The sequence below is a fragment of the Netta rufina genome (genome assembly GCF_964035555.1).
Source record: "Netta rufina genome assembly, chromosome: 3".
Taxonomy (NCBI): Eukaryota; Metazoa; Chordata; class Aves; order Anseriformes; family Anatidae; genus Netta; species Netta rufina.
The window spans coordinates 4,536,307-4,552,972 of NC_140125.1; the positions used below are offsets into that span (position 1 = coordinate 4,536,307).

The 16,666-nt window shown below is 45.1% G+C and overlaps 1 protein-coding gene across 2 annotated transcripts in view; it reads left to right on the top strand.

Moving 5' to 3' along the window:
- Positions 1-1,296: 1,296 nt before the first annotated feature.
- The window catches only part of CCDC85A (coiled-coil domain containing 85A), a gene marked incomplete at its 5' end in the record, with an annotated part of 75,597 nt that continues 60,227 nt past the window's right edge, over positions 1,297-16,666 (top strand). For both annotated transcript variants that reach the window (XM_084284350.1, XM_084284351.1), the window contains 2 exons: positions 1,297-1,515; positions 3,811-4,726. In XM_084284350.1, the coding sequence (XP_084140476.1) occupies positions 1,297-1,515; positions 3,811-4,726 (1,135 nt within the window). The remainder of the gene's footprint in view (positions 1,516-3,810; positions 4,727-16,666) is intronic.

Here is a 16,666-nt window from a genome sequence, read left to right on the forward strand (position 1 = left end):
CAATAAAGCTGAAACATCAGCCAGAAGATTTAAGAATTGCGCCGTATGCCCTCACGTAGCCAGCCTTGTCCGAGAGGTTTGCAGTCTCTGCTGTTTCCACTCATTTTTAGTTTCTGTGGCTGTACCGGAGCGTCGGCTGTGCTGTGCTGCTGGGTTGGTGGCCGCTGTTGTTTGGGAGCACGTTCGCAGAGGAAAGCCTGGCAGAGCCGAGAATGGTGGGAGGCTGCTGAAAAGCCATGAGCACGTGGGCACAAGAGCTTTGGAAATCCCACGAATATTTGAGTGGCTTCCCCTTTCACATAGCGCGCTGTATTTACTCTCATTTAAAGCTGGAAAGGACGCTGGCCATCTGTATTGCTACGGGTTTGTTAGAAGCTGCAGTATGAATAAACCATGCCCAAGCAGCGGGGTTAAGCCAGAGGAGGTGAGTGTAGCTCAGACACTGGGTGGTGACCACACAGAACTTTGGGTTGGAGGCAGGTTGGCCGGCTGCTCTCACCTCTTGTCTGAACCCTGCTCAGAAATAATTTTGGAAAGTCTGCACAAAACCAATTCAGCCCTCCGCGTGTGCCATGACGGCGACGAACGCATTCGGCTGCGTGACACACTTTTGGCGGACGACTGTTGAGCAGCTTTAGGGCCTCACTGGAGATACCCAGCGAGAGGTGTCTGTAGGATCAGCGTGCCTTTATTCCCGGCTGGGGCAGCGCTGAGTTCCCCGCACCGCAGCCTCGCCTTGGGGCCGGAGGTGCCGCAGCCCCGGGCTCCCGAGCGTGCGGCGCGGGGCCGCCAGGGGGCGCCCGCGGGCCGCAGGGACAGCGCCGGGCCTGGCCCCGCCCTCGGCCCCGCCCTCGGCTGTGGCCACGCCCCCGCTCCGCCCGCGCGGGCCCGCACGTGGCGGCGCGCCCCGCTGAAAAGCCGGCGGCCGTGGCGCGCCCGCACGAGCCGTGCCGCGCCGAGCCGGGCCGGGCCATGCCGGGCTGAACCGAGCCGAACCGGGTTGTGCTGGGCTGTACCGAGCCGTGCCGGGCTGAACCAAGCCGTACCGAGCCGTGCCGGCACCGTGCGCTTGGGGAGAGAGCCGAGCTTGCGTGGTTCCTGCTCTTTTTTCCTTTTTTCCCTTTTTCTCTCCCCTCTTTTTCCCCCTTTCCCTTCCCCGCCCGGAGGATTTCCCCGCCCGGCTCCCCCCCCGCCTTCTCCTCCTCCTTTCCGCCGGGCTCCGCTGCCCGCGCCCCGACGGGCCCCCCCCGCGAGCCCCGGCCGCCCCCCTCCTTGGGGTGCCCCCCGGCCGCCGCCATGGCCAAAGTGGCGGCGGAGAGCGGCGGGGCGGCGGCGGCCGAGGACCTGTCCAAGGTGTCGGACGAGGAGCTGCTCAAGTGGAGCAAGGAGGAGCTGATCCGCAGCCTGCGCCGCGCCGAGGCCGAGAAGATGAGCGCGATGCTGGACCACAGCAACCTCATCCGCGAGGTGAACCGCCGCCTGCAGCTGCACCTGGGCGAGATCCGCGGCCTCAAGGTACCTCCCGGGCCGGGCCGGGCCCCCGTAGCGGAGCTGGCCCCGCTGGGTCGCAGCCGGGTTAAGCGGCGCCGCCGGCTGCGTGCGGAGCCCGCTGGCATCCCAAAGCCTTTGCTTGGGTTGCACAGCTGGCTGTCGCTGCTTTAGGGTGGCGTACTGAACTCAGGGAGCCGGCCGTGTCCAGGATGTGGGGTACACAGGTGGTGGGAAACCCAGGGGCTTGGCTGGGGGGGACAAGAAGCAGTCCCCGGTTTGCAGGGTGAGGACATCTGATGGTAACGCATCTCCGATCGTGCCACCCTCAGTGGCATCTTCTGCGGGCTATGCTGAGAGGCAGACCAAGTCTGTAACGATTTAGCCTGCTTGGTTTAGCTCTCTGCTTGAGTGAGGATCGTAGTCCCTAATGTTTCCTTCTCTGCTTCCCATGGCTGGGGAGAGAGTGTGACTGCTGACAGGTAATTACCCTGCTGTAGCACGTACAGGTGCATTACACACCCAGAGAGTTAGCTGAAGGCAGGCATGGCTGCAAACACTTTCTGTCTTGCTGCTTTGAGAAATGAGATGGTTTTCAGAAATTCCTTTGAGGTGAAGTTGGAGGGAAGGGGAGAAGACCCAGAGGCAGTGGGGGCTTTCGCATTTTTATGTGAGAGTATGTTAGAATAGTGTTCTTGATCTGCAGAGTGGCTGTAGACAAGTAAATTATGGAGAAAGCATCCTCGATAGTAGCATGACGTCAGATAAATAGCATGTGGGGGAAGACTGTTCCTGTCTCCCAGGTTTTCCCCTTCTGCAAAGTGCGAGGGAGTCTGTGTGAGTCCCCTCTGCCTACTGAGAATACGTGGTGTCTGGGGGTGAGACCTGTCAGTGACAGCAAGTCGGTAAAAACAGATCTTGTGTTTTAAAAGCAAGTTAAACGCGACAACAGTGTCTTTCTCCCAGCTCTGTGTGAAGGTGTTGTGCCATCGTATGGATTTATTTATCTGCTGGATAAATAACAGGGCGCACCAAGATGTGTAGGAAGGAGTGACAAATTCCTCTCTCCATGCTCAACTTCCTAAGTGGTGTTTAACTTCCTCCATTTGTTCAGCTGCCTCAGCTGGAACTTCTGAAAGGAATTTGGGAAAACAAGGCTTTAAGCCCTCCTTTGTCCCACGTGAAAGACTGGGGCAGTGAGGAGCGGTGACCAGCGATGCCTGCTCTCAGTGCCCCCTGCTTCTGCCTGCTGAATCGAGGGTTTCCACACAAACTCTTCTATTCTACCATGGGATCATTTTAAGTACTTCTCTCCAGCATAGATCTGCTGAGGCTACCTTGTAGCCTCGTTGAGATTTCTCCTTTGTTGAATCTGGGTTTAAATCATTCAAATTCCAAGTTGTTCTGAGGATCAAATGCACACGCATCTGGTGGTGCTGCAGAAGCTTCATTTTCTGAAGAAACTGCTAAAATGGGCTTTTCAGAAGGCTAGATTTTTGACAGTTGGGGCTAGTCTCTACTTGTAATATTGTACATAAGGAGGGATGAACGTTTAGATGAGAAAAATAAATATGGTCACAAGCCAGTTTAGTAGAACTAGGAACGTGAAATAGTGAAAATATTTTCTTTGGCATGTTATTCTGCTTATAGTAATAGCTTGAACGTTTTTGCTTCAGATGGGTCCTTGCTTAGAGAAGGGTGTGGAATCACGCTCTTTGTTTTATTAGCAGTGAAAAATCTGTTAAAGCAGATCAGTTATTTCAGAGTGGTTGAAGCGGGGCTGGTGAAGTGGTGATCGACAAGGTTCTCTTAAGGAAATCTGAAGTGAAATCAAACAAAACCCAAATATCTTAAATCTCTAAAACGCTTTTTAATGTGAATATGCTTTAGGGAACAGGGACTGTAAATGTTAATAATCGAGATTACAATTTCTGATGTACCTTACGGTCTTACTCAGCACTAACTTGCATGTGAATATTTCTCAAGGGAATGAGATCCTCATGAGAGAGCTTATGATCTTTGCCCAATTTGGGACCTAAATTATTCTGATATTTAGGATGAACATGAGTTAAGCACACACAAATTTTATGCTGTATCAGAAGCTAGTCTTTGAATCCATCAGGGTTAGCTCCATGCTATATTCACTTTTTTACTGGGCAGCAGCTTTGTTTGAAGCATGATGTTATATGCCAGATCTACACAATTATTTATGCCTTGCTTGAGTGCTTAGATGTTGGGCTTATGGCACTGGCTTGTATAATATAATGGTATAACATTGATTCTTTTGGACACTTCCCTGTCATGAGTCTCTTTCTTTTAAAGGATATCAATCAGAAGCTGCAGGAAGATAACCAAGAACTGAGAGACCTTTGCTGCTTTCTGGATGATGACAGGCAGAAAGGCAAGAAGGTGTCCCGTGAGTGGCAGAGATTGGGCAGATACAGCGCGAGCGTTATGCACAAAGAGGTTGCCTTATACTTACAGAAGCTGAAGGAATTGGAGGTGAGACAAGAAGAAGTGGTTAAGGAGAACCTGGAGCTGAAAGAACTGTGCGTGTTGCTGGATGAGGAGAAGGGCGGTGGAGCAGGCAGCCGGAGCTCTATTGACAGCCAAATCAGCCTGTGCCAGTTAACTGCAACGAGCGCTTACATACGAGATGTCGGCGATGGGAGCAGCACTTCTAGCACGGGAAGTACAGACAGCCCAGATCATCATAAACATCATCCAAGTACTAGTCCAGAACATCTCCAAAAAGCTCGGGGTGAGGGAAGCCCTGAGCATCAGAAGCACAGGAGTATCAGCCCCGAGCACCTCCAGAAGCCGAGGGGTTCTGGCAGTCCTGATCATCACCTGAAAGGACCAAGTCCAGAGCATCACAAAACCATTGTCAAAGCACCTGAGCAACAAAAGCACAGCAGTAGCAGTCCAGAAACTCTTCCAAAGCACGTTTTGAGTAGTAGCCCTGAACACTTTCAAAAGCAGAGGCCTGGTAGCAGCCCTGAGCATCAAAAGCACAGCAGTAGCAGCCCAGATCATCTTCAAAAGCACACGCCGAGTGGAAGTACAGAACATCTCCACAAAGTGAGGGGTACGAGCCCTGAGCATCTCAAACAACACTATGGAGGGAGCCCGGAGCATCTCAAACATCTCAGCGGAGGCAGCAGAGAAGGTACCCTCAGGAGACAAGTAACGGATGACCTCTCCCCTCACCACAGAAGTATATACAACGGAATGAATGGTGGGTCGATAAACTTAGGGAAAATGTGCTCTGAAAACTATTAAGGCAGTTTTTTTGGTATTTCAGATGTTAATGGAAAAGGAATATGCTTTTTTTTTTTAATGTGGAATGAAAGGCAACAAGTCTGGTGTTAGCATTATTCCTGTAGCAAGTGAATTAATCAGTGTACCTGTTTGCCTGTCCAGTAGCTGTTGGGTGGATTTAAAAAATGGAGAAGTGGATCTTGAGTGTTCGTCTGTAAGGTACAGAGAAACAGCTCGTGGCCTTGAGCCTGCTCTGTGGTCGGTAGGTGTCAACTGCCTGTCCCTAGGCAGATCTATGTTTAACGTTGGTTAGAGGGGAGATGCTCATGTTTCTTGTCTTGCCTATGTTTGAGTCGGCGGAGTGGAGGTGAATGTCTCATGTTTCACTTTCACCCCAACCTAGTTTCTCTGAGGCTTTCAAGATTGTAGAAATTCCTGTTTGTTGGTGGAAGGATTCTTACATGTTTTTTTTTCCATAAACTTTGGAAAGCACCCAGATGAAGAGTGAGGCTCGGTATAAATGAATCTGATACCTTCTGCAGCTTTGCAAAGCCCCAACTTGCGTGTGTTTAATTATAACAAATTAAAAAATGAAGGAGGATCTTAGGGTGCTTTATGTGTGTGATGGTGTTATTGCTGCACTTCAGAAAAATGCCCGACAAACAGGCCAGCTTCTAAGAGCTGTGTATCCTCAGTGATTGCAATTAACTACTTAGATTTGAATTGTGACCATCTTAAATTTCAGTGTTTTGAAAGCCTGGCAGTTATGACACTATTGAAAGGAATGAAATACAGCAAATGAAATGATTACGAAGTTCAAACATCTTACTGTGCTGCTGGAATAACTTCTTGTAGATTTAGCAGAAGTTCTATAGTCTGCTCCATTTTTTTCCACGTGCTTTGAGATGTTTTCATAAAGGCAATTACCATCTTGTATACGTGAAAACCTGTTTCTCAGACCTTTACAGAAGATTTGAAGGCAAGCTCTGAAGTGAGGATTTTGCCTTAGTAGATTGTCTTGGATGGAGTTCACGTGTTTACATTTCATAAGCAGCTGCAAGAAGTTGTGTTGACATCGGTGGAACCGAGCACTTGTTGGATCTGCCTGGGAGATGGAGTGAGCCCTGTGCCGGGTGCTGTCCTCACCATTTATCGTGTTGCTCTCTTACATCTGTCCGTTTTATCTGTGATGATTATCTTAACTTACAGAATGCCTTCAGTTAACCTGCTGTGTAGGGACAAACCCAGGTTCCTAGTAGTGAAATGGATATATTTCACAGGGCTGACAAACCCCGATGTGGTAAGTTTTAGACTTCTCATGCACTTCTAAAACGTTTTAAAACAATTAATAAGAGTGTTTGACAACTTTGAAGATGTGTAACACGTACCTTTTAAAAGCTGGTCTTGTAAAACTTCCCTTAAATACCGTATTTCCTTCAGTTCTTTCTGTTTAAAATGAGTAAATTGACCTGACTGTGAGCAGGGTGAAGTATGGAACCAGAAAGATGGCTTCTAAATCACACTTGCTGATAACGTAGAAAGGTGATGTAAGGTTTTAAGTATTTATTTTTAAAATTCAGTCACAGACAAAGGTATGTTTTTCTCTGCTCCCAGCATGGTGGGCTCTCTGATGGGTTGTTTTTTTTGGTCCAAATAGTCTTGCTGAGAACGCAGCCATGTTATTACCAGTGAGAGCAGTTGTTACTTTAAGCATGAGATGACTGGCGTCCTTTGTGCAGAGTATTTCATTGATGTACAACTTGGACTCAAGCCACAAGGAGCTGGAGATGGCAGCTGCTGATTTGGGAGTCTGTTTATTGACTTTAATCAGAGTTTTGCCTGTCCTGCTCTCAGTATAATCATTTTTGCAGAGGACTTGGCTCACCAGTGAGTTGTCAAACGTCTCTTCTTTCATATTTGTATAACTTGATGCAGGCACGGGATAGATGTTAGCTGTGAGGTTTACTTCTGGCACTGGTCTGACCTTGGACTCCAATTTGGTTGGTGGTGGAAACTGACAGCTCTGCTGTGAGGAACCAGCCTTAAACTTCAGGAAAATAAAATACTTGGTCCTCACAGCTGGGCTGACTGCTGGGGTTGGGGGTTTTATTTCTGTCAGACACGGTGAACGCAGGGAAGAACAGTTAACATGAACATGGTAAAAGTACTGGCGGTCCTCGCTTGTTCTTGTTGGGAAAGCAATGTGTATATCTTGATTTACACACTTCTTGTGTACCTGTATGCATGAACCTGCTGCTTGATTATAGGTGGGGAGCTGTGCATTGAGGTGTTTTTTTTTTTTTTGGCATTTGCTGTGAGGAACTTGGGAAAATACAGCTTGGAAGTCCTGTTGAGAAATGTAAAGGGATGCTATTCTTGATTCTTACCCCAAAATCATGCAGTAAGTAAACTGTCATGTTGGTGAAGCCTCGTTCATTGTAAAGCTCAGAGTGTAGCAAGCTAGGAGGCATTCTTACGCCTGTGTGCTTGTTTTGCAGGGCAAATAGTACTTGTGCTCTGACATCTATCTGAGCCGCAAGGGTGAAGTGTTTGTGATCCTAATGATGACTAGCAAAGACTAAAATCTTCTGACTTAAGAGTATAAAATGATGTGATCAGAACTTAACAAACTCAGTAGAGGGCTGGCTGGTCTCCATTGGTCTTGACTCCAAATCACGTTTGAGAGGGGAAGGTGTTCCTCTGCACATCAAACCTCATTCTTAAAAGTACTATGCTGCCTACCTGATGTTGCTGTCCCTAATTAGAAAGCATGCATGCTAACAGCCTAGCTACTTCTGTTGGAACGAGGGCTCCCACACATTGCTAACAGTTCCTGTTTGCCCTAAATTCTGTCTTGTTAGCACCTGTGTGACCACGGGGAACCAATGCGTTCAGTGACGTGTGGTTATCTGTACCAGAACCTCATGTGTAAACACAGGGAATGGAGTTAGAATCATTGCAGGTTGTGGTCAAACTCTCAGGCTAAATTCATTTCGATGTCATATTACAGTGGCTTCAGAAATAGGATGCGCAGCTAAAGTCTGCTTTGCGGGATATGGTATATGCAGCAGTCATTCTGGCCTCATGAGTATTTCAGGCTGTCATGAGGTACAACAAGAAGGTACAGCAGGCTGGAAGCTCTCTTTCATCCTTAGGAGCAGCTGAAGGAATAAAGGATGAGGTGATGACATTTTCTTTCGTAATTTTCTTCATTTTCTGTTCTCAAAGGTTTGCTCTTGTCATTTTCCCTTGTATGACAGGTCACTTTTCATTGATAAGATTTATAAAGCTTTAAAAAAGAAAAAAAAAAGATAACTTAGTACAGTATTTGACACATTCTTCTGAAACACATATCCTCAACTTTTGGAGTGACAGCAAATGGGGTCTGAAAGCTAAGTTTGGCTTGATGGTTGCTAACAGAAAACACGTGTATTTCCTTTTTTTTCTTTTTTTAAAGGCTCCACCCACATAAAGCATGATCACTGTCTTGCTGTGATCGCTTGAGTGTTCTGGCTAATGAGCACAGAGGTATTTGGGATAGAAAGGCTGCTGAAATTAGAAGAGAAAATACCAGTGGTACCAATATTTTATAGAGAGCATTTATGCTCCAGAAGAATAGATGACAGTCTGTAAGTCTGACACAAATACGTGGGGTGTAAGTGCCTCTGTATAAATTAATGTGCTTTCAGCATTTGCAATCTAAGTGGTGTTTTTTATTCCAAGCAATTTATTGTAAACTTTCTATTTTAAGCAGTCCTTTGTTTTACCCTGGGCTTTGACTTTTATGTGAAAGGAAAATATCAGAAGGCTTTCATACGTGCTTTTTGCTTCCTGCTGAGGTTATTAATGAAGAGCAGTAAAACTGCTGACTAACACCGCCCGTACCGCGGGAGGTGTGAGGGCTGAGAGAACAGATGCAGCAGCACCTCTGGAGCAAGAGTATTTGTAAGTTAAACTTGGCTTCGATCTGGAACGATTCCTGCTATAAATGTGCTTCTTAGGAGGAAAATAAAATCAGAAAACACTTTTATTTTGCTGCGCTGAGTACAAAGAGGGAACTGCAGTATGGCTGCAGCGAGAGAAAACTTGTACTAATGTTACTGAATTAACTGATACCCTCTCAGTGGAAATAGCTCACATCCTGCTGGCCAACAGTGAAATGATGTCATTCTGCGTAGCTTTGCTCACGTTATTTTTCTTACAGTTGAAATGGAAGTAATTTGCCTGTCGTGAATGCAGTGCACACAACACCGTGTGTAACTCGGGCTTTCCCGATGGTACCCACTACTGCACATCTGCCACGTGAGGCCTGATACAGCATTGCTCACTCCTGAGAGCAATCAGTTGTGCAAGCCAAGGCTCCGGGATGGATCGAACTTTTTGCTTGTCAGTGTGAATTTATCCACTGTTTATTTCAGACATTTGTTATTTTAATTGTAGAGCTCTGAAACTTTTATGTCAATGGGAGTCTCAGCTGAATTCCATAGGTTTTGCATCAGACTTGTAAATCAGTTTTAGTGATCACGCACTGGAAGAGAACTGGGACGTGCTATGTGAACGTGTATGTGATTAGAACATGCTGGGTTTATTACCAGACTCGCTTTTTTTGTGGAGTAATTGGTCAGGCTGGAAAAAGTGGCTTATCATACCAAAATGATGAACCTCCTAGAAACTCACGTGGGGCTTGTGGGAACAGTTTACACTTACATATCCTTAATTACACCCAAACTGGTTTTGTCAGTGAAGTTATTTTACTGTGTGGTGAATCATCCTTCCGGCAAAAGTACCGATATCTTAATAAGAAGACTGAGGCCCCTGTGTAAAGAAACTTGTCTCGTTTCAAGCAGTTATGTGGATGTTCCAGCACTCTGATTGCTGGGAGGTTTGGGGCATTCAGACTAGGGCTGAGGTTTGTTTCTGCTGCTGTCTGATGCCGTGGTGCAGTGGTATCACACCTTATGGTGGACGTGTAGCAAGGATTCAGCACAACAGCTGAACACCACCCCTTACGGGGCTACAAGTAAACCACAGCCACGTGTGGTAAGTAGCACTGTGCGAAGTCACCACGTAGAGGTTTTATACTTCCATCCTTTTTCTCCTAGGTGGCATGTCGTGCTATACGATGCTGGGTTTGCAGTAAGGACTTGAGGCTAATTCAGCCCGTCCTTGGAGGCAGTGACCCTTTCACTACAAGTACCCGAGTACCTACTTAGGGCAGGCAGGAGGTTCCTACACGGGGTATGCTGTCCTGAAGCCACCACCAGCACACCACGTGCCTTTTAGGACAGGGTCTGTGCTAGCCAGTGATGGCTGCCTGTGTGATAAGGTAGGTGTGAACTGACAAGCGTACAGCTGCTGCCAGAGGGCCAGGTACTTGCTCCCTGCTTGTTGTGCCATGCTGTAGTGACAGAGGCCCGGGGGCAGCCCTGCCAGCAGCCCTCCCTTCAGACCTTCGAGCCATGCCCTTGCTGCTGGCATTAGGCAGTGAAAAGGGGAGGTCAGCGGCTCTGCCGCCTGGCTCCAAGTCTGCTGGAACCTCTCTGATGCCTGGACAAGGACCTCCAGAGGTGAAAGGCTAACAGCAGATCATGGCCACTACTGACAGTGTCTTGACAAGCACTCTGCAGGGCAGCCCTTGGCATCCTGACTCTGTTAGTGTTACACCTGGGATGTATTGGTTTTTCAGTTTATTCAACATATGTTTTTAAAATTAACTTATTTACTGAGTGTTGAGTAGGAGCTTGTTTCAGCACGTACTGAAAAAATAAAGCTTATTCTCATCCTGTTTGGTCAAGATACAAGACAGAATCATCAAGAGCTTGGAGGGCAGTTAGTGTTGTCTTCTTGAAATAGGTGGGCAGATCTTATTTATTTTTGTGCTAGAATGGAGAGTTCTCAAATCAAAGCCTTGTCTGAGTCCTTGCTGGGAGAGAGTACCTTTAACTGGAGGACAGGACCTTATGTGACATTGTCTTGTGCACAGCTTCCTGAGTTACTGTGTTTTGATTTTGTTGAATATATTAGAAATATTACAGCGATTAAATTACCAGAGACAGAGAATTTGACAATTCTAATGCAGAGTTAGAATATTATAATAATAATTCTTGGTAAGTGTTGCTTGTTTTAGTACTTGAGCCTTGTAGGATATACTGTGTGCCTTCATTAAAAGGTGTCCTGTTATTTTTTCTATTCCATCTATTAATGGAATGTTTCTTCTTGAGATTTTTAAAAAATAATAATATGAGGAAGTTAATAATGGAGAATTTCTGCAGGTTGTGTAGGGACTGGAGCTGGTTGGGTTAATAACTAGGGAAGAGCACAGCAGTCAGTGTAGCATGGGGTTAAAATTTGATACCATCATTCACACACGAAGTGCATAGACAGTGACAGGTGTTGCAGGACAGTGAGGCATTCCCAATTACAGGGTATTTGATGAAGTATAATAAAGCTTTGTGTACATAAGAAATGTCGCTAGCAATGAAAGTTCATTGGTTTATGAGCTAGTAAGTCATGTCTTAATAAACTGAAGCATAGCTTGTCTTAGGTCTTATTGTCATATACACTGATGTATAGTTACTGAGAGGACATTGAGAATTATCTTCAAGTAATGGTCTTGATATAAATCTTGTCTGCATGTTCCTCTTGAATAGTTAATGAGTGGGCTCTATTTGGAGAATCAGCTAGGACTGAAACACCGAGCTTTGCTTCTTAATGCAGAAAGAAGTAAAAAAGCCACACTGGTGAAAGGTCTCCAGCTGAATTATGTGATGTTTGTGGGATGATTGGCTTTTCCACAACCTCACACTTGAAGGTGTAGAAGAGCCCACTGTAAGTGTTGATGTTCTTGTCTGTCTGAAGATAACTGTGCTATTAAGCCTTAGTAAAGAAAAACTGATAGAGTACTGTGCTGTGGAATTTGGAAGAGTGCTTTAAGAGGATACTCAATTGTAACTAAACTCTTAAGCCACGCTGGCAGACTAGCCAGGCTGTCACTGCTGGGAAATGATGCAGAGCACAACGGCAGTCAAAGCCCTGAGCGTTATCAGGCGTTCCTTTGGGTAACACAAAATGAAAGATAACATGTGAAAACACAGAAATTGCTGGTGTTTGGGAGAAGAGATCTAATTTATCTGATTTAAGGCAAATGTAAGCTTCTAAGTAATAGGAACTGAGAAGGAACTATACTCTGGCATTTTGTTCCATTGCTGTTAATGGCAAGCTTTTTGGTTTGCCTTCATCTAAAACAGCCAGTCCTGATTCCTGATGGAGGAAAAAGGAGGCTAAAATGCTGATTGCATCAGTGGTCTGATCCCGTGTAGCAATTTCTAATTTTTGTAAGATGGTTCTTCTGGTTGTTGCTCTTTTATATGAGGATGCATTTTTTTTCCCCATACTCTTATTCTCTAGCTGTGACTTGTGATATTCATCAAGGACTTCACAGTTTGGTCTTCACCTTTATTGCAAAACTCAAGGTTTTAGTAACATTCTTTGTGTACGTGAATTAAGGATTTTCATTAACGTGGGGAATTCACAGTCAAGAAATCTAAAAGCATATTTAAATAAAGAAAAACCCACCCTTCTCTCTTTCCATGCTTTTGATTTTTTTATTGTTTTTTCAAGTTCTCTTGAAATCAGATTGCTTTTTCTGGGGTTTTCCAACAGTATCACAACAGAAAGATACCAAAGAAAATGAGAAAATGGAAGGGATGGCCTGGAGGAGGCCTTGGACTAAAAGACATAGGTACACTAGTAGTAACAGCAAGTTGGTTCTGAGGGAAGTAATTATAAAAGTTTAAGGTGGGGGGAGGATATATACTAAAAGCAATCAAGCAAACAACCCTCCCCACCCATACCATAATGGTAGCAGTCTATGCACATTTAATATTTTTGTAGGTCTTTTTTAGTGCTTCAAATTCTGCAAATAACACAGAGGAGAGCCAGGATCGTGATTTGAGATCTGCCCCAAGCATTTGGTGATGCACAGCATGAAAATGTTTGCAGATTTATTGATTGCGAATGGGAAAGCTGGTATCTTGAGGTAGGTTGTCCTAAGAGATGAACAGTTACATAAAGCCTGTGAATAACAAGCAGTCTTAGCTCAACTTGTCAGCTCTTCTGTAAAACTTGGGGCTTCTTTGCATTCTCTCTGCATCCTTGGTGAGAGGAGGGCACTAGCAGTTTTGCACTTGTATACTTTAGCAAGTTAAATGTTTCTTTGACCTTTTATTTTTCACTTTGCTGTGAGTTAGTACAGATAGGCCAGGTTACATAGGGGAAAAACAGTTACAAGATTTATAGTATTGTTTTGAAGAAGTCCGTATCATTATTTAAGTGGTTATTCAGACTAATCAAATACAACAGTGTTCAAGACCTGTCACAAATAACAGATGTGTTACATCCAGGAGATCACAGTGAGCCATGTGGTAAGCAACACTACTGAACTTTTGTTTTTTTTTGGTACCTTCTCAAGGTTAGCCAAATTATTCCAGGGCTTTTATGCCTGTTATATCAAGCAGATATCCGAAAATACCTTATTTGATTAGCAGTGAGACATTTCTTTCAAATGTTTGGCCTCAAAGGTCACTATATTTATTTCACTGCATCTCTTTTATCTTCATATGAGTGGTAAAAATGTGCATTGATCAACGCTTTCTGTAGGCTTTTGGAACATGTATTTGTAACTGGGATTTGAAGGGGGGGGAAAAAAAACAACACATGCTTTTGACAAAGGGTACAGGTCTGATTCATCACTGTGTAGTGTACTCCTATATGAAGTTCAGATAAGCCTGGAGAAAAGCATTGATTAGTGACCCACATCCCCTCTTGGCTGCTGAGTCCGATTTTGTTTTACAGTGGATGAATCCTAATGATGTTAAAAATCCATCTTACGATTTTTGTGGTTAGAAAACGTTACTGATGGCATTAAGGTGGGTCTCTAAAAGTACTGTTTGATTGTGAGGAAGAAAAAAACGCTTCACTGAAGGCAGTTGAATGCATCGAGCGTGAGCATATGAATGATGTGAAGCAGAACCTGAAAACTGGCTCAGATCCAAGTATTTCACACTTCAGTCCTTGTTGGGCACAGGACTTGTACTGAGATTGGATGCCCAGACCAAAGCAAGATGCCTAAATACCCGCGTCCCTGCAGTGCCCTGAATGAAGTCCCTTGCCTCTCTTATTGTAGTTCATCTTGCTTCCTTGTGGCTGTTTTAAAGATTTTTGTAACTTTAAGTTAACTTTGAATTTTAGGCTTTTGCAGTATCATTAAATCCATAAAGAAAACGGATTTAATGCAAACAAAAGCAAAGCATTCCAACAACATTTTTTTTCATAACCAGATCTCCAGCCACCAAGACCAAAGGCTCTGCAGTCCTAACTAAACAGCAGAAGATACCAGAATCAATGTCTCCTCCAGGTACAGGTGCTAAGATCTCTTTGATTTATTCCTTGTTGTTGGAACTTGGCACGTGATCTATGTTCCAATCAATAATGCTAAATCCTACATGTTGACTGCTTGCTACCATAGCACATGAATATTTTGGAAAGTCGGGAGGACAAAAAGCATCTGGACTGTATTTAAAATTAATCCTAATTTCAGCTATTTGCATATTTTACCTCCTTTATAGAATTAATAAAATGGAAAGATTTCCGTACACTCTAAGAGACAAGCAAAGTTGAACTCGAGCTGATAAAAATGAATTGGTGGATTGCCTGCCAGCATGGAACTGACTGATCAGGCTATTTCGGAAGCATGGCTCTGAGTTCTGTCCTCGCAAGCAACTCCATCATCCTGGTTTTGAGAAGAACGAGTTGGATATTTCTAACTCTTTGCATTGATCACACTACTGCAGTTGTATGCAGTTGTAGACTCAAGGAGTACCGAAAAGATACTTGGGGAAGTCTAAACAGTACCTCAAAAGGACTTGCCTTACCCTTTTTCCTTATTACTCTACAGCCACCTGAATTAAACAGTTCATTGTACTTAAAAGATAAGTCAATGCTTATCAACTGCCACCTGGGAATGTGTGCTGTAGGCACTGAAGCCAGGAGTCAGTTTCCTGGGCAACATATTTTATTCCAGCTCTGTTGCCTGGTGGTGCTTTTTATTTTAATGCTTTTTACCTCGAACAAAATCAAAATAGATGATTCTGATATCTGTTTGAGAAATCAATATTTGAAGGATTAATGAAGGATGTTTGAAAGAGAAACAGCTTTTTTTTTTCTTTGAAGGCAAAATAGCTGTTAAATTTGTCAGTGTGAAAAGTTCTGTACTTGTAGTATAGCAGATCTTGGTTCTGTCTGTTCTGCATTTGACGGAGGTGCGCTTAGCAGATGTATTTTTTTCAGTAAACTGATGTTAGTTGTCAATCCTACATGTAATAATCTAACGTGAGGTTTGGGGTATTTTTTTGTTTTTGTTACTGGAGAAACAGGGTGTTGACCAGGTGCAGTCAGGTGACACTTGCTCTCAATTTTATCATTTTTAATCAAGTGCTTTTAATAGCCCCAAAGTTTTTGTTAAAACTTAATTTGTTCTTGTAGTGCAACCCAGAATTGCATCATGATGCATAGGAAGCAGTAGGCTCTTGAAACTCAGGGGAAAAGGCCTGGACTGGGAGATGAAAGTGATTAGTAGATTATTGCTGTCTGGAGCAAGAAGAATTCGGATAATGCTCGTGTTGAGTCTGTCAGGAGAGGCTGTTTCCCAGGGAACCAGGAGCATCTTCACTCCAAACACTTGAGTCCTGTGTTTGCAGTGCCTGTGTCCTTACCAGCAGTGCAGTACCCGGGTGCCTCGGGGGGTGAGCGGCTGTGTGAGCCAGATGAAGAGCAAAGCAGCCAGCTGCCTGACTGCTCCCGCTAGCACGGCTGTTGATACAGAGCTTTCTACCTACTAAATCTGTGCCCCGTTCCCTTTGGTGAAACGCACTGGGAAGGGTTCTGGAGAGGCGCTTTCTTCACTGCTCCAGGAATCTGATTGGGAATTTGGGGAGTACAAATCTGAGAACACTGAATTTTTTCCACACCCAGAGGTACTCGTTGCATATAGGCAAACAAGTTTCTCTATTTTAATGGCGTAAATCAGAAGTAGTTTGACTTACCGGTTGCAGGACCGTTCTCTCCTGATGTAGGCACTGTCCCTTTAGCAACCCGATGGGTTTGTAGCTCCAGGCTCAGTCCAGGTGCAGCTCCACAGAGGGGCCCCAGGATTGAGCTGGCGTGGGGCTGTGCTGCCTGGCGGTCTGTGCCGCGTGGCACTGCCAGGCGGGGAGTGCCTGGGGTGATGGGCTTGCAGAGAGGAGGTGTTGGTTGCCCTGGTCTCACGGGAGCAGGCGAGCAGCTGTCCTTCTGTGTGCCTGTCCTCTGCTCCCTGATCAGCTCCTGGCAGCCGCTTCTGGGCTGTGCCCAAAGCCCAAATGGCTTCTGATCTGCGTCATCCTGCGCTTCCCTCTGCTCCCAAGGGACTCTGCTGGCTGAGCTTCCTTTCTGCACGAGGAGTTTTTCTGATCTACAGCTGCTGGACGGACAGATGTCAGTCTGGGACAACCTGGTGGAGAGCAACTGGATCAAATGAGCCAAGTGCAGGCTTTGTGAGAGCCACGTGCCAGCTCCTCCTGGAAATCAGCGGAAGGGGGGCCCAGAAGCTTGCTTGTAAGGCACTGAACGCATCGAAGTCAGCTACCGACGGTCAAGGAGAAGCAGGCCTTTGTGTGAAATCCTCATATTTAAACTTTCTAATGGTTCTCTTACAGTAATATTGATTATCTTTATTATTCACATGAGAATAACTATTACATGATGTGCAAAAGTGATTATTTTTTAAATGTTGGCTTTTTTGCATGTGTGAAGTTAGAAGAATGCTCGTTATTTGTGGTTCTTCATTTAAGCAGCTCGTTCTTCAGGGTTTTCCTTTTTT